Here is an 18,935-nt window from a genome sequence, read left to right on the forward strand (position 1 = left end):
ATGTGGCAAGCAATGAGGAACAGACAAAGAGGGGGAACCCGGTGTCCTGTGATATATTACTGAAAAAGGATTTTACATGTAAACCAAAAATCCAAATTTCTCAATCTTACATCACAGAACATGGGGCATCTTCATATTAATGACTACTTTGGATGTCCTAAAGCACTGAAAAGGAGGTAGGTAAACACAGCACAAAGGCTAAAAATGCAAAACAGAATAGGAGGGAAACATCGCTTAAGAGTCAAAGCCAAGCAGTCGCCTTCTGCCCAAACTTTGCATACAAAAAGGCATGAACGAGTGGTAAAACTCATCAAAACACATGAACAGAAAACCTGGTAACAGTCTTACAAACTTGAACAGTTGGCTGTCGCATGTTTCATGGCTCCTGAAACAATTCTCTACAAGATACTCACAGGTAGGGATGAGCTCAGGCATGCTTGGATCCTAGGCCGAAAACCATGTGAATGAGCCCACCAGTAAGCGGTCACCTGTTCAGATCCAATCATCTGATGCTGGGGCATCCCATGCCCCGCAGCCACATGTGTATTAAGGGCGTTGGATACATGGAGTGTGGAACCTCATGGGCGCAGATTACTGGCCCAGTACAGGTGATCCCTTCATGGTTGCCAGTAAAAGACAGAATCACTTTCAAGGCACTCTGCCTAATGCATAAGTGTATTTAAGGAAACACCCCCCAATATCTATGCCAAAAAATAAAAGCTCACAACCCCAATCACGTTCTGCGATCCACCAATCAAAATCTATTCCAGATACCCAAAGCCAGATACAAGTCCAAAGGAGATTGAAGATTTGCAGTCCAGGGACCTCGACTGTGGAACGCTCTACCAACCACCATCCGATTGGAGTTGAACCACTTGGCCTTCAGGAGAAAGATTAAGGGCTCTTTCACACGGAGCGGATCCGTATTAATCCGCTCCATTAGCCCGTTTGGCTCAGCGGGGATTCCTCCGTTAATCCCCGCTGAGCTGTCGGCGGACAGGGCGGTCCCCGCACACAGTGCAGAGACCGCCCTGTCTCTCCTCTACTCTCCCCTATGGGGAATCGGACCGTGTGTCCGTATTCATCCGATCCGTTCCGCCGGACGGAAGAAAAATAGGGTTTTCTTCCGTCCGCAAAAGCGGATCTTTGCGGACGCGGATGGTTGCGGACGTTAGCGGATGCATCATCCGCTAACGTCTGCAATCCCATAGGGATACATTACAAGTCCGTAAACGGACTTGTAATAAACGGACCGTTTGTCCGTGCATGTGAAAGGGCCCTAAAACCCATCTCTTCTGAGGTCAAAGGGTTTTTCTCATGGAATGGATACAGCGCCCAGAGGCGATTCAGTTCGCATGTGTTGCTCTATATGATTTTTTCACTCACTCACAGCTTTCTGGAGGACTCGCTCCAGAAATAATCCAAACACGTGCAAGCTCATCCCTACTCACAGACACCCTATATGTGCCTGAATTTAATGGCTGATGTTAGTTTAAGATCACCACTAATTTGCTTTGAAGGCACTGATAAAAAAATAAATAAAAATTATGCAGGAAGTACAGAAGCAATGATTTGTTTCACCTGTTTCAGTTTCTTCTTCTTCTCCTTGGAGGACATCTGGTTGTTATTAATAATATCCTCCAACAAGACCCGTGTTGGATCTTGAGGCTTGCTCAGCTTCTCATATTCATACTGAGGCTTTGCTGGTTGGGGTTTTTCAAAGGTGGGATGTAGCGTGGAGTCCATATCTGCTCCTGGATACTTGATCTAAAGAAAAAAAAAAAGCAATGCAGGAATAGTGTATAGGTTTACTTGATGTGGTCATCTCTACACAAGTACAGCAACATAACGGAAACCCAACAGTGTAACAAGTAACAATGGCTGTTTGGGTCAATTTAGAACTAGCAAAACATGAAAATGTGTACATGAGCAGGGCGATATACAATATGAATAATCAAGGAAGTCCACACTGTGGTATTAGGCTGCTTGCAAAACAACCAGCTGACATAGAACACCTATGGAGTCTAGTACTGTATAAGTAAATATTTGCAGCACCAAAGAAAAAACTTAAATAATGTATGAACAGCAATCAGTCATTTCCCCAAATCAGTCCCACCCTCCCTTGAGTTAGAGAACACACACAGGGAACATAAATTAACCCCTTCGTCCCCAAGTGTTAACCCCTTCCCTGTCAGTGTCATTTTTATAGTAATCAATGCATTTTTATAGCACTGATCGCTATAAAAATGCCAATGTGTCAAAAGTGTTTGCCATAAGGTCGCAGTACCGTTTAAAAAAAAAAAAAAAATTGCTGATCGCCACCATTACTAGTAAAAAAAAAATAATATTAATACAAATGCCACAAAACTATGCCCTATTTTGTAGACGCTATAACCTTTGCGCAAATCAATAAACACTTATTGCGATTTTTTTTACGAAAAATATGTAAAAAAAATACATATCGGCCTAAACTGAGGAAAAAAAAAGTTTTTTTTATATATTTTTGGGGATATTTTTTTACAGAAAAAAGTAAAAAATATTAGAGGTCGACCGATATGGGTTTTTCTCTGGCCGATGCCGCAATTTAGAAATCGCGGCGGCCGATAGCCGATTTATGATGCCGATTTTTTTGGGCCGATATGTTTAGCCCAAAAGCGCCTGAAAAATCAGCTTAACAGTAAAGTTAGCCCATATTTTTATTTTTTCGTCCAAAAGTTTTCATTACCTGTTTTTGTGTATTACATTTTTTATATTATATATATATATATATATATATATATATATATATATATATATATATATATATATATATATATATATAACACAAAAACAGGTAATGAAAACTTTTGGATGAAAAAAAAAATATGGGCTAACTTTACCGTTTATTTATTTTTTTGTTAAAGTATATTTTTTTCCCATAAAAATGTGTTTGAAAGACCGCTGCGCAAATACCGTGTAACATTAAATATTGCAGCAATCGCCATTTTATTTCCTAGGGTCTCTGCTAAAAAAAAATATATAATGTTTCGGGGTTCCAAGTAATTTTCTAGCAGAAAATACAGGATTTTTACTTGTAAGCATCAAGTGTCAAAAAAGATTTAGCCTTTAAATGGTTAAACTGAGAATTCTCCTACACGGAGTTCAGTTAATTGATAAGTAGCAACATTGTATATCTTTTCTAAAACTTGGCAGGCTGCCCAGGAGAGAGAGAAGGTCTTCTACGGGAAGCTTCAGGCAACTTGCATTGACTTCTATTACAGAAGCTTTTTGCAAGTCGCGGTGCTGAAGTTTAAATCGGCATTTTTAAAGCACAAATCGGCCGATGCCGATTAATTTAAAAACGACAAATATCGGCCGATATATCGGCCAACCGATATATCGGTCGACCTCTAAAAAATATATACATTTTTTTTCAAAATTGTCGCTCTATTTTTGTTTATAGCGCAAAAAATATAAAAAAAAACGCAGAGGTGATCAAATACCACCAAAAGAAAGCTCTATTTGTGGGGAACAAAGGACGCCAATTTTGTTTGGGAGCCACATCGCACGACCGCGCAATTGTCAGTTAAAGCAACACAGTGCCGAATCGCAAAAAGTGGCCTGGTCATTGACCAGCAATATGGTCCGGGGCTGAAATGGTTAAGCTTCAATACAGATTATACAAAACACAATAGCCATTACTAAACAACATAAAGTGTGGTACTTCTCTTTAGGCTGATGGCAGAATCACTAAGGTACAGCAATCACTTTCTGTAAAACGTGGCTCCATGGCTTCCATGCTGTCCTTGGAACACTTACTAGCAAGGAAGCAACATCAGAATGACATCTCACCAGTGAAAGAGCGAAAACCCTCAGAAATTGTTTAAGGGTCTCTTCGCAAGCCTGTTGCTGGCAGTGTCAGGATCACATGCAAAACATGGCCCTTAGTTTGTGGTTCTGACATGGATAAGGCCTTGGTTAGCTCAGATATTTGGGAACACTCACCATATAAAACAACAGACTTTACTAAATCACATATACCTGTGCAAACAAAGAACTTTAATCTATTGCACAACAAACAAGTACCTGGACTCTTCTCTGGTGTGCAATATAATCCTCCACAGAGTTTTTCAGTGATACTGGAACATTCAGTATATTCTGACAATTGTCCATCATGAAAGTCACCAGTTTTGTGGACAGAAGTTCACCCAGGTCCATCTCCTCTTTGGAACGAAGGATACAGCGAGAAAAAGTCTGAACCATCTGAGAACAAAATATGATAGGAGATGAGACAATACACTGCAGATAAAAATAGTACCTGCTTTACCCGCTGTATATAATAACTGTTTTCTTTTTATTTATTTTTTTTAAATAAAGAAAAGGCTGCTAGAATGCAAAAGTAGCCTACACTGCTTTTAAAGCAAACCTGTACTGAAAAAATACAAAGGCTACATCTGCTAAACTGCTTTAATCATGCTAGTTGCCTGGGTGTTACATTGATCAGCTGGCTTCAAAACATTGAGTACTGAAGCCAATAGATCAAAAAGACAGCCAAGCCACTAGCATTTTCAGAAATCAGGTCTTTAATGGTAGCCCACATACCTTTAGAACAGGTTCTCTGACAAACTGTGTGTGTAGGTCTTTAAATCCTACATTTATAACCTGTAATTGTTCTCTAAGGTCAAGCAAATCATGTACAAGATGGCCTAAAAAAAAAAAAAAAAAAAAAAAAAAAAAAAAAACACACACCAAATCCTCATAAAAAAGGAAAAAATTAGGAGGAAAAAAATATAGAACACACGATGTGGAACAAAGGCAAGCATGGGCATGGAAATCTTTTATTAGGCAGATAAAACCGTCCCTTTTGTGAGCAGGCACCTGTTGTGCTGAGCTCAGCAGTCAAGGAGGTTCAATTATCCAGAGTCTCTTTAATAACATACCAGTGCTCTGTTCCCTGTGCTATCACGCAGAGGTGGCATATCCCTGTTAACGCTTATCCTCGCCATCATCCTCATTAGCAGCTGCAGTTTCCTGCGATTTTCCGGTGGCAGAAGTAGACAGCAAACTTGAAGAGCTTCAATAGCAATCAGCTCCTTCTGCTGCAGACCTGTGACAGCATAAATTACAATGATTCAGAGGCAAAAAAAAAAATCTTGTACAACTGCATACCCTGGTGACTGTATCCCCACCGGTAGCAGACGCATCCTGTTCTAACAATCATATGGTACATCTTCTCTCCAGACACCGCCGCAGCGCAATTTAGAAGGAAAAAAAGGTTACAAAATACATAAGATCACAATCAGTAATGAGGTTTTCATTTTATTGCATGGGGAAAGCGGGGAACGCAATTAAGGATACCATCACTATTTGCTTTAACCATCATCACTTAAAAGAGGACATTGTTAATATTAGTAATGCCAATCAAAAAAGTGAAATCCGTGAACAATGCTACCCTGGTTATGTACAGGGTTTTCACCGAGCATACATTTTGAATTTTGCACATTATTAGTATTTGATCTATACCGGTGTAAAACACCAATCCCTTAGGAACTTACAGGTGCTGGCTCTGCAACGAACTAGGAAGGAAGAAAAAATCCTGGACGGCCACACACAGTTGAAGGCATCTTTATTAATATCTTGTGTAGTGGATGAAATCAGTCACTTCATGTTTCAGAAAATAGGAAAAGCTGCTGATGCGTTTCACACTGTATGAAGGTGCTTAATCATGATTAAGCACCTTCATACGGTGTGAAACGTGTCAGTGGCTTTTCCTGTAACATGAAGTGACCGATTTCATCTGCGACACAAGATATTAATAAAGATGCCTTCAAGGGTGTGCGGCCGTCCAAGATTTTTTCTATCTTAAAATGGATGCAGGCAGACACAGTGGAGGGAGATAATTGGAAAGTACAGAATCACATGAAATAATATGCAAAGTGGTTAAGGGGAAGCTTCAGAACGATAAAGATGTTTTTATTACAAATGATGTGAGCAGACTGCAGTTCCTCTTTAAAATACACAAAGCATTTAAGGCCGATGGTCACCGTCAGAAAAAAAAAAAAAAAGATGGGCTGTAACAACCAACCAATCATACTCCATTTTTTATGATTTCTACCTTTTGTTATACAAACTAATGTTGTACCTGACCGGTTGAGAACCAGTGATGAACATATTATATATAGCGAAAAATGCGATGTGAAGATGAGAATCTACTTCTACAGCTCTGCGTGCCGACTTTCTCCTTATTGCGCTTTGATGCGATTAGACGGAGTGGGAGAATGCAGGCCAAGTAGCTGAATAAGTATGGAGGCGACAGCAAACACTGCTGTGCTTTATTGTCGTCATTATTAGAGGAAAGAATGGATGTAATAATTCCCTGAAAGATCCCAAAGGCTGCAGCTATAAATAGCTGACACAGACCTTTAGAAGACGCGGATCTGGAAGCTGAATGAAAATAGGCGATATTTAACATGCGCCGTGAACACTAATGAGCAGCTAAATACAGCAACATATATTCCTAGTACAATATCTTTCATACTGGCACTAAACTTTTTTTTCCCCCCATGCTCTCTATGCCAAGCTAATCCAGTTTTGGATGGATACATGAAGAGTACATCACTGACCAGCTTGACATACATTTTCCTCGTTCTTACTCCTGAGTTGGATGGTTTATAGCAATTTCTCTAAACTAGGGATCCCATGGAAGTTTCCAGGGGTTCCTTGAGCAATTTCCACCTCTCACATACAGCGACTTGAAAAAGTATTCATACCCCTTGAAATTTTCCACATTTTGTCATGTTACAAATAGGGTTGTCCCGATACCGATACCGGTATCGGGACCGATACGGAGCTTTGCGGGAGTACTTGTACTCCCGCAAATGCCCCCGATGCCAGATCCGATACAACCCCCCCCCCCCTACCGCCGCCGTCGCCGCAATGCCGCTGCATACCGCAACGCCGCCGCCTATTTATTCAGCGTGCGGGGAACATTACAGCTTTCATTTGAAAAGCTGTCTGTTCCCCGCCGCGTATAGACACTCCCCCCTGCTCAGGATTGGACGGGTGATCTGTCTATTAAAGTGCAGATCACCCGTCCAATCCCGAGTAAGGGGGAGTGTCTATATGCGGCGGGGGAACACACAGGTATTTAAATGAAAGCTGTAATGTTCCCCGCACGCTGATTAACTAGGTGGCGGCATCTAAGTGTGGAGGGACATGGCTGCATATGTGGGGGGACATGGCTGCATATGTGGGGGGACATTTAAAAAAAAAAAAAATTATCGGCGAGTACTTGAAAAAAAGTATCGGTACTTGTACTCGGTCCTAAAAAAGTGGTATCGGGACAACCGTAGTTACAAACTAAAAACGTAAATGTATTTTAAGCGATAGACCAGCATAAAGTGGCACATAATTGTGATCAAATGATTTTCCAAATTATTTACATATAAATATCTGAAAAGTGTGGTGTGCATTTGTAACTAAAATTTGTAACTAAAATCTAGTGGAACCAATTGCCTTCAGAAGTCACCTAATTAGTAAATAGAGTCCACCTGTGTGTAATTTAATCACAATATAAATATAGCGGTTCTGTGAACAAACAGCGTCATTAAAAAGGGGTTGTAAACCCTCGTGTTTTTGTACCTTAAAGTGGATGTAAACCCGTTTCATGAAATTTGAGCCGGGCACATATCTGCAGTATTTTGTTATCTCTCTTCAATGAGCCAAGTCTTATAGCTCTCGTCTGAACGGTTCCTCCGTTTTTAGCATGAGAACTCCCGACATATTTTTTAACTTTTTAGACAAAAGCAGCTTGAATCTTTTGTCAAAGAAGGTTGCTAAAATAGATTAGCAGAGAGCAGCTCCTATTACAAAACAGCGCTGAGAGTCTCTGCCTATGAGGAGAGGGGGTGTGTGCCTTTCCTCCAATCAGCAATTTTAGCCATCTTGGCTGTTATGCCCAGACATCACACTCTGTGTTAACCAGGAAGAGAAAATCTAACAAAATCTGAACTTTCTAAACAATATATAAATGTAAACACAGCAGATATACATATAAAACCTATGTTGGGAGATTTGGTTAATCTCTGTGTATCGTCTTATGCTGTTCACTTCAGTGGGTGTATGGAGGGTTTACATCCACTTTAATGCATCCTATGCATCAAGGTGAAAAAAACACCTTGATGTGCCCGTCCCCCCCGTTTTACTTACCTGAGCACCAAATTTCCATGGGTGCGATCCCGTGTCACTCTCCCCACGGCTCAAATCAAATCCAATGAAACGGCCGCTGGGGCAGTGTCATATACTCGCCGGCTATGGATGCCGAGTGTATGATACGGGAGCACGCCCGCAAGGTAACCCCCTCAGAATAGAGCCTCACAGAGGGGGTTATCTATTGCGGGGAGGAGCCACGAGAGCCGCCGCGGGACCCCAGAAGAGGACGATTGGGGGCCACTCAGTGCAAAACGAAATGCACAGTGGAGGCAAGCATGACATGCGTGTTATTTATAATAAAAAAAAAAATTAACCCATTTAAAACCAATCTAGTGGAACCAATTGCCTTCAGAAGTCACCTAATATTTTTAGGTAGTGGAAAACGCTGGACAAGTGAATATAAACAAGGCTCAGCGTGTCCCTCCTGAATTACAGGTTACAGAGAAGGTGTACATTGTCACAGGATCCTGGGCGTTACCTGGAGAACAGTTATGGTACAAGTGTACAAGGTGCACATTCATCTCCAACAGCAGTAGCCCGCCTTATGGTCACGTTTTCCCCCACAGCAGCCTCAGCACTGATGAAAATGGCACAAAGGTAATGGTATACCCCATGTGCAGTCAAGTGATCCTGTTACAGGTGCCTAGCAGAGAAGAACCCACCCCGGGTCTAGTCATCTCATGTGACCCTTGCATGGCGCCCATCTAAGAGGGAAACATGAAGGACGTGACTTCCACCACACTACCCCAAGTCATTATGTATTCTCAATCTGCTGCTGAAATCTACATCTTGTAAAATACATATAAAATCTAGCTGCAAGCGCAAAAATTAGTAATGGCTCCTGCAAATGGGAGAAGATTCTGGTGCTTAGGACCTGTCCTTTAAGCCTCCATGAGACGCAAGGAGCTACCGGTAATTTAACTCCTGAGAAACTTCTATTCAGTCACTTGTAGCGATACAGAAAGCTAGGTCATGTGGCAAGTTGTTTTGTTTCGTTTAAAAAAAAAAAAAAAATTGCGTTTGCTTACCCAAGATGTTCACAAACACATCAAAAAGCTGAAAAGTCAGTAACGGCTCCTGAAGATAACTGTAATAATCTGCAATAGTCTTAAATACATCTCGTTCAAACCCGATGTACATTGGCTGCTTCATTTCTGAGCAATTTGGCCCTAAAAAAAAGGGGGAAAGAAAAAACATTTGTAAAAACATGTTACGACTGGTATAGGGCATACTATTAAAAAACAAAACAATAAAAAAAAAAAACCACCACACACTTTTTTCTGTCTGTGTCGGTGAGAAAATGTCTCTTTATTTCTTGCCCCAGAAACATAAAAAAGGAAAGCAGGAGGAACAAAGGGAATCCGGCCCCCCCCCCCAGACATTTATCACCAGAACAAGTGTCTCCATTCTCGCTCTACTCCTTTCACAGAAAAAAATAAAAATAATTGCAACTAGGACAAAATTTGATAAATCTGCCCAACAGACTGCAATAAAAATGTAATAAAAATACACACACAAAGTTTTCTAATCCCTTCTGCCTCTACGCAATAGTTAAAAAGTAGCTTCTGGATGGAGATTACCTTATAGCTTGAATAAAGTGGTTGTTCAGGCTGAAGGTTTTTATCTTTCATGCAGCGCCCCCCTCGGCCCCCCCCCCTAATACATACTTACCTAAGCCGATCTCGATCCAGCAATGTGCAGGAGACCCGAGACGCAACCAGGTCTCTTCTTCCCGATTGGTTGAGATGCAGCAGTAGGTGCGGGGGGGGGGAGCCCGCACCAGTGCCCTCATAGCAAGCGGCTTGCTATGGGGGCACTCTGCAAGGGGGAAGCGCCCAGAGCGATGGCAGGGGGTCTGAGAAGAGGAGGATCGGGGCTGCTTTGTGCAAACCCACTTCACAGAGCAGGTAATTGTAACATGTTTGTTTTTGTTTTTAAATAAAATAATTTCCTTTACAATCACTTTAAATCAAGAGAATCATGTGGCAGTAGAAAATAAAGATACTTACAATTTGCTAAACACTTCATTGCAGACAGCAGCCAATGTGGAAGCTCTTCTGCAAAAATTAAAAAAACATTAGTATGCTTTTTTTTACGGTTTATACAAAACACAATATAAAAATGATGTAATTATGTGTAGAGAATAAAGGGTTAATGTTTATGTAAACCGAAGTATAAAAAAAAAAATATATTGCAGCTCATCAGTCCTTAGATGTTGGGGCTCCATTTGTTTTCTTTATTCTTTTAGTACATTTTCTCCCATTACCGAATAGTTTCTGTTGAGCCTGATGGAAATTGTGTGTCCTTGTAAAGTACTGAACTGAAATCAAACAATGGTACCATGGGGAACTTGCACTTAAAATAGTAGAAGTTAAGGAGGAATGGATTTTTGAAACCTTATCCAAAAAGGAACCAGTCATGTCCACCCAAAGAGTATAAAGTTATGCGAAATTAGGAAATTGGACAAAAAAAATATAAAATACAGCTTTCGAAGCGATTGTACGATATTCAGATTTTTTTCAGATGCCAATCAGAACAGTTCAAGCTAAATTATCCAAAAGGGACAAACACAAAAAATCTTCTTGCACGATACCAGAAGGTACAATATTTGTTTATTCAGTATAGTATTAGACCAAAAAAAATTTACATAAAAATTTACCTAAACTTGAGCTGCGGTGGCTCAACGCGATTGGCACTGCGCTGACAAGCGATTCACCTCTGCAGCTAGGGGTTCGGATCCCGGTCTCAGTCCATGTGAATTGAGTTTGGTGGTCTCAGCCCGGCTCCCGGTGGGTGTGCTATGCGAGGTAAGCCTGCGCTTAGTACGCCCACCCCCTCCCACAAAAACCACCACACTTACACGCACTCGAAATTGGGTTAACATGCACGCACTTTGACCATGCGGTCTCTAAAAAGAGAGGCGAAGGACTAATGGGGCTGGTTGAGCGGGCAAATCCTCTCACTCCCTTATAGGGAGTCCCTCTGCCCCGTTGGGCTTCAAAGCGGAGCAGGTAGGGCGGGCTGTGTGGGAGGACCCCCTCACACACCCGCCATTGCCACCCGGGGCATGGAGAAAGGTGGCAGATTGCCTCTGGGGGAGGCCTGCCTACTCCCAACTCCTTCAGTCCGGCTCCTCTCTCGAGTACACGCACAAAATGTCAGAATACATTACAACACAAATCACTTCCAAAGCTGTATTATGCGTATTAGAATTGTCTTATCAGAAGTATTCTCTTCAATTAAGAATTGAGACTAGCATGCAAAAAAAAAAATCATTCGTCTCATAGTGCGTATGAAGCTTGAGATTTTCAGTATAGTGCAGGCACAGAGTTCTATTCTAGGACTTCTGTAGGGCCCTGAAGTAAAAATAACAGGCCATATCACTCTAGCGGCAACACGCAAGCAACAGGATTGCTTTAATACCGTGCTCACCTGTTTCAACAATATCTCACACCAGAGGGGGAGCAGAGACCGATCGTTTGTTTGGCCAGTGAATAAACAATGCTATTGGAGTTGACAAGTGCCCTCTTGGAGATTTTATCATTAGCGACTTGGTGCCATCAACCGATTACTAGTGTAACATGGTCAGAATTGTTGAATGTCAGAACCTCTGGTTGGTAGATAGGTAGGTAGGTAGGTAGGTAGGTAGGTAGAGGTGGATATTTGACAGCTGGATGGCAGGGGGTAGATTTTAGTGTAAGGAGATAATCTCAATCTGGATAGAAGTTTAGGCTCTGTATCGACTCTATACAGAGCCTAAACTTCTATCCAAATTAAGATCATCTTCCTTACACTAAAATTGTGTGTGGGGGCCTCCTGGACCCCTACACCTAGACTCTATAGTAGAGTCTATGTGTAGCTCTCCCCACACAAATGAACTGAAGACCAGAACAGCTACTTTGTACCTGAACTCCATCAGCAATGTTGGTTTATACACTTTGGTAGACAAAAACAGGTTTACTTCCAAAAAGGCATCCCATTAAATAATGAAAAACAGTTATAAATGACCTCTAAACACTGTGGGGCAGATTCACACAGAAATACATCAGCGCAGGGTATCAGAGCTACGCTACGCCGATGTATCTTACTTTTGGCTGGTTCGAATCCTGGAAGAATTTGCGCCGTAAGTTACGGCGGCATAGTGCATCTCTGGCGGCGGAATTCAAATCGGCGATTAGGGGGCGTGTTTCATTTAAATGAAGCGTGTCCCCGCGCCAAATGAACTGCGCATGCTCCGTTTCTAAATTTCCCGCCGTGCATTGCGCGAAATGACGTCGCAAGGACGTCATTTTTTAAACTTAGACGTGACTAATCCCGATTCACGGACGATTTACGCAAAAAAAAAAAAAAAAAAAAAATTTCAAATTTCGACGCGGGAACGACGGCCATACTTAACATGGCAAATCTAACTATACGCCGCAAAAAAGCAGCTTTAAGTATACGCCGCAAAAAGCCGACTAGAGACGACGTAAGAGAATGCAACAGCCGCGCATATGTTCGTGGATCGTCGGAAATCGCTAATTTGCATACCCGACGCGGAAAACAACGTGAACGCCACCCAGCGGACGCCGAAGTATTGCATCTTCGATCCGAAAGGCGTACGAGGACGTATACCTGTCAGATCTAACCCAGATGCCATTGTATCTTGGTTTGAGGATTCAAACTAAAGATACGACGCAGGTAATCAAGTGATACGCCGGCGTAATTTCTTTGAGGATCTGCCCCCTGTATTTCATAGCTTGTACATAACAGTGCACGTGAGAGGAGTCTCACTATTCCTAATATTACCTTCCATCATTCACCTGAACAGAAATAATAGCCATTCAGTATGTATTTTATGTAAACAGACACACTGCCATCTCATTTTCACCTGCAGATAGTAATAATAATAATAGATGGAATCAGAGATTGAATCCAGAGATTGAATTCCCACTCTCTCGTGAAACCTGTGGATTTGTAGCGGGCAGACAGACTTCCATGTTATTAAAACTAAGGGGGTCCATTTACTTCTTGGAATTTTGTACAACTGACAGTGTGTGATCAATAGAGAAAGAGAAAAAAAACGAAGAGGGTCATATTTTATGCCCTGCTTACAGGCACATTGGGCTAGATTCAGGTAGGGGCGCGCATTGTTACAGCGTATCGTATTGTATTTACGCTACGCCGCCGTAAGTTAGAGAGGCAAGTGCTGTATTCACAAAGCACTTGCCTTCTAAGTTACGGCGGCGTAGCGTAAATGGGGCCGTCGTGAGCGCGCCTAATTCAAATGTGAATGAGGGGGCGTGTTTTATGTTAATTCTTGGTGACCCGACGTGATTGGCGCTTTTCCCGAACGGCGCATGCACCGTCCGTTGAATTTCCCAGTGTGCATTGCTCCAAAGTACGCCGCAAGGACGTCATTGGTTTCGACGTGAACGTAAATTACGTCCAGCCCTATTCGCAAACGACTTGCGCAAACAACGTAAAAAAATTAAAATTTCGACGCGGGAACGACGGCCATACTCAACATTGCGTGCGCCTCCTAATAGCAGGAGTAACCTTACGCCGAAAAAGCCAAACGTAAACGACGTAAAAAAAATAGCGCCGGGCGTACGTAAATTTGTGAATCGGCGTATCTAGGTCATTTGCATATTCTACACCGAAAACGACGGAAGCGCCACCTAGCAGCCAGCGTAAATATGCACCCTAAGATACGACGGTGTAAGAGACTTACGCCAGTCGGATCTTAGGCTAATGGCGTATCTTGCTTTCTGAATACAGAAAAAAGATACGCCGGCGCAGCTTTGAATTTACACGGCGTATCTATAGATACACCGGCGTAATTCATTGCCGAATCTAGCCCATTGTGTACATGTTAATTAGGGAAGTGTTTCGATTAGAACCAATAATGCATGAAGGTCGCTTGTATATAAAGTGCCCCTTGGCTGTCACCTCAAAACACTTACTTGTTAAAGATGAATTTTGGCTCTGGGGATTGAAAATGGGTTTTATTATTTTCACTTCAAAAACAGGCTGCATAATTTACTGCGCAATCTGAAAATTGGAATTTAAGTTCAGAGTCTTATTATAACAAGAACCTGTCAGCAGTACCTCCATTGATTGCGACGTAACAACTGAAGTTGTTAACTTTGCAGAACATCCATAATGACCCATTTCTTTCCCAGGACACTTCGATTTTTGAACGCCAAGATTATTCTAGGTCATCCTGTACCATTTTAAAAGGCATTGCTTGGAATTAACTGCCAAATAGCACAGTGAAAGCACCCCTGGAATTAGCTATAAAGCGCCACTAGTTTTAGCAGCGCTTTATCATCGTTTTAGCTGCTCTTTTCGGCCGCTAGCGGGGCACTTTTAACCCCCATTGGCAGCCAAAGAAAGGATTAAAAGCACCTGTTGCGGCACTGCCAAAAAGCTGCCCATTCATTTCAGTTGGCAGGGGTGGTGGAGGAGCGGTGTATACAGCGCTCCCAAACCGCCCCAAAGATGCTGCTTGCAGGACTTTCTCTAAGGCCCCTTTCACACTGGGGCGGTGGCGGAATAGCGGCGCTGTACCGTCGGTTTTGCGACAGGATTCGGCCGCTAGCGGTGCAGTATTAACCCCCGTTAGCGGCCGATAAAGGGTTAATACCGCCCGCATTGCGCCTCTGCATGGGCGCATTGCGGGCGGTATTGCCGCGGTTTCCCATTGTTTTAAATGGGAAGGAGCGGTATACATAAAGCTCCTCTCACCGCTCCAAAGATGCTGCTAGCAAGAGATTTGTTTCTCTCCTGCCAGCGCATCGCCTCAGTGTGAAAGCCCTCCGGCTTTCACATTGAGGTAGCTGGGCAGGAGTTTTTCAGGGGGTATAGCAGCGCTATTTTTAGCGCTGTACTGCCTGAAAAACTCCCCAGTGTGAAAGGGGTCTAACATCCAACAAGCGCACCGCTCCAGTGTGAAAGCACTCAGGCTTTCACACTGGGGAGGCGTTTTTTCAGGTGCCATTTCTAGTAATTAAATGCCTGAAAAATGCCTCTGTTTGAAAGTAGCCTAAAGCCTCATACACACGATCGGATATTCCAATGGGAATTGTGTCGCGAAAATCCTGTTGGCGGAAAATCCGGCCGTTTGTATGCTCCATCGGACAATTGTTATCAGATTTTCCGCAGATAAATGTTGGATGGCAGGCTTTAAAATTTTCCGAACAACGGTCTGTTGGATTTTTCGTCGGACAAAAGTCCAAAAACGCATGCTCGGAAGCAATGCTCACCAAACACAACATTAGCATAAGGTGCCCAAAGGGTGGCGCTAAAGAGCTGAAAAACAACGTAGTATCTAATTACGCTCGGGTTTGTTGGCCGACAATTGTGTGCAAGACAATTTTTTGGCCAACGCCCTTCGGAAAAAAGTCGAGGCTTTGTCTGCAAAAAATCCGATTGTGTGTTCAAGGCTTAAGGATTGTGCAACGCTAAAGATGGCTACACACAATCAGACCGGGCAACCCAGATTCAACCTCAGATGTTTTAGAGGGAAAGGAAGAGAATACTTACTCGATCGGTCATCCATTACCACAATCCCCTGTTTGTTGACATTGTATATATTGTGCATTATGTGCTTTCCCTTTGCCTGCTTTGTATCCATCACATCATTCAGAGAATCAAGACCCATTATCTTCTGTAAACTGTATGACAGGAAAAAGGTAATACATTAAAAATCCAGCAGCACAAAGGGGTTACCAGAACAAAGAAAAACTTGCAGTATAAAACCAAACAAAGGATATTCGAGTCACGAATGGCAAAATGAACAATTCACTAGTGTAAATCGCTATGAGATCATCAGCGCTGGAGATTAACGCCAAAGTAGCCTGGTTCCGTTAGGAATTAAATAGTCGCTGTCCTGGCATTAGTCACATAGTCCCTGCTTATAGAATAAAAAACAGCCTGTGCTTTCACTTGAAATATTACATTTTTTTATTAAACAAACCACTTTTGCGCTCACCCAAAATTACTGTAGTATAAATCTAATAGGCTAAAGTACGCCAACGCAGCCAACTTTTAACTACACTATAATTAAAAGTGTCAAGTTTAAACTGTATATTTTATATTTAAACATCCCTTTCTGTAATAAATGTGAAAAAAAAAAATATATATATAATAATAATAATAATAATAATAATAATAATAATAATAATAATAATAATACACAAAACCATCATTGAAAATGACATTTAAACGATTGCCCAGTGTAGGTGAGCAGCCATTGTATAATCTTGGAGGAGGTGAATTCTGTTTAATCCTTGCACAGGGTATACTGGAATCAGAAGAACAAAGACTAAATGATTTTTTTAGCACATTTGGACTTTATTTTGATTAATCATTTGGATTAATCATAAACCATGATTAAGGCCTGATGGCCAAAACACATGGCTTTTTTGAGTGTTGCTCGCATGCTATAATAAAACAATGTTTTAGCCGACTTCCATGGCACCAGCCTTCCTCCCTTTTTGCATGGCTTACATGGAGGTTTACAGAGACTTTGTGAGACCGAGTGTGGTGTTCTCGAGGCACCAAGCATTGCACAGGAGGTAGTAGCTCATACACCTGCTCCAGTTTTCAGAGATTGCCTAAAGGCTGGCAGAATAGGAGATAGCTGGATAGATTGGGGCCGGGAGTTTCATAGGATGTAGAGGCCCTGGAGCAGGGGTCTCAAACTGGCTGCAAGTCCCATGAGCATTACCAGGCTGACAGTTACAAGCATGACTCCCACAGGCAGGGCCGGATTCCAGACAAGGCCAACAAGGCCAGGCCTCGGGGCGGCAGTGGGTGCAGGGGTGGCACTGCGGCTGAGAGGAGAGGACACTTTCACTTTCATTTCCGGAGTTCCCCCCTGTCATGTCACGGATGGTGAGACAAGAGAAAACAGAGGGAAGAGGAGGCGAGATGGCTCTCAATGTAATTTTCGGCAGCAGCAACCCCCCTCCGGTTCTCAATGTCATTTTGTCAGCCCCCCCCCAATGCTCAATGTCAGCCCCCCCACCCCCCCGCTTCTCAATGCAATTTTCGGCGGCAGCAGCACCCCCCACCTCTCAATGTCATATTCGTCAGAAACCCCCCCCCCCTCCTTCTTTGTGTGTTGCCGAAAAAGTCCCCTGGCGGATAATCTCCCCCCTGTACTGCGCAGGCGGAGGGTGGCATTGAAGGACCCGGCCTTGGGGCGGCAAAGGGAGTAAATCCGGGCCTGCCAGGCAGGGGCATGATGGGACTTGTAGTTTCGTAACATCTGGAGGGCCGCCAGTTTGAGTCTCCTGCTCTGTAGAAATCCTAGAGATGAGCATGGTAGGTGGTGAGTGGGGAAAAGAGGGAGGGGGCTTTGTGCTAGTGAGCAGAAGGTCTTGGGAGGTGCGAAGAGGATGTTTGGGTGATATTCTGGGATGTGGTTGGTGATATAGGTTGGGGCAGCGAGGATGGGTTTGTATGCTGTAATTGGAATTTTGAAATGTATGTATTGTGCGAGTTGAAAACAGTGGAGGGATCGTCAGAAAGGATTGGTGGATACTAAGCAGTTGAATAAGTGGAGGCGTCCGATAGCAGCATTTATAGTAGACTGAAAGGGGAATAGCTTGTGTAGAGGTAGGCCAACAAATAGGGAGTAGCAAATGTTGAGGTGGGAGATAAGTGAGCACATTAGAAGTTTTGCGATATTTTAGAAAGGGTCGAATTTTGGAAAATGTTGGGGAGATGAAGGTAGGACAGTGAATGGATGTTTGGCTTGGAGGAAGTGTTGCAACATACATGCCGATATGTCAAGCTAGTAAGTTACTGATGTGTGAGCAGACATAAGGGGGTGAGTGGAGGAGAGATCGATTTGGGTGTCATCTGCAGAGCGATGGTACTGGAAAATGTGAGAGATAATCAACTGATCCAGGGAGGAGGTAAAGATGATCGAGAATAGAAGGAGCCCAAGGACAGAGCCTTGGGGGACGCCTATGGAAAGAGGGCAGCTGAAGGTGTGCCGAGAACAGGGGGAGGACCTTGGAGGCCGAGTAAGTGGAGTTTGAGGCTGGGCCTTAAATTTACAGCAGAACAATTAAATAGGTTGATGGAAATAACACACCGGTCCTCAATAAGTTCATATATACAGGAGATGTCGTATAAGTTTCTGACTAGATGGTACCATACACCGACCCGTTTGGCTCAGATCTACCCATTAATGAATGCCAACTGCTGGAGGGGGTGCAATCAAAGAGGGTCATTTCTTCATATATGGTGGCAGCGTCCCAAGATCAGGAGATTCTGGCAGGAGATCTCTCCGTGGATAAAAAAAAAAAACTGACATTAAGACCTATTGAGCAATCCCCATTGCATTTTCTGTTTCATGGAATGCCATCATCATGCATGAAGTTCTATAAAAGAAGTGTCACACCACACCTATTAAATGCAGCGAAGGCACTGATACCTAGATACTGGAAACAACCTAAAGTCCAATATAGGGGAATGGAAAATCGAGGTAGAGAGGATAATGGAGGCAGAGAGATGGGTACACACGGTCAAGGACCAACAGGACAAATTTAAGGATATATGGGCAGGGTGGATATATTACTCTCCTGAAATAGGGAAGGATTAGTTTGGGGCGGAGAGGCTAGGAGGCGGGTGGGGGGGGAGGGGTCAGACGGCGAATAATTTTTTTTTTTTTTGTGTTTGTGGTTTTTTTTTTTGTTTGTTTTTTTCGGTTTTATGTCTTAGTTTTTTTCTATTTTTTTCTTTTTTTT

General features: G+C 42.7%; 1 protein-coding gene across 1 annotated transcript in view; it reads right to left on the reverse strand.

Annotated features, from left to right (window-relative positions):
• The window catches only part of DEPDC1B (DEP domain containing 1B), an 81,620-nt gene that overhangs the window by 11,798 nt on the left and 50,887 nt on the right, over positions 1 to 18,935 (reverse strand). Inside the window, exons 5-10 of the mRNA XM_040339685.1 lie at positions 15,718 to 15,848; positions 10,200 to 10,247; positions 9,219 to 9,359; positions 4,920 to 5,086; positions 4,066 to 4,242; positions 1,582 to 1,767 (exon numbers count right to left, since the gene is read on the reverse strand). Coding sequence (XP_040195619.1) covers positions 1,582 to 1,767; positions 4,066 to 4,242; positions 4,920 to 5,086; positions 9,219 to 9,359; positions 10,200 to 10,247; positions 15,718 to 15,848 — 850 coding nt within the window. The remainder of the gene's footprint in view (positions 1 to 1,581; positions 1,768 to 4,065; positions 4,243 to 4,919; positions 5,087 to 9,218; positions 9,360 to 10,199; positions 10,248 to 15,717; positions 15,849 to 18,935) is intronic.

This window comes from Rana temporaria, chromosome 1 (genome assembly GCF_905171775.1).
Source record: "Rana temporaria chromosome 1, aRanTem1.1, whole genome shotgun sequence".
Classification (NCBI taxonomy): Eukaryota; Metazoa; Chordata; class Amphibia; order Anura; family Ranidae; genus Rana; species Rana temporaria.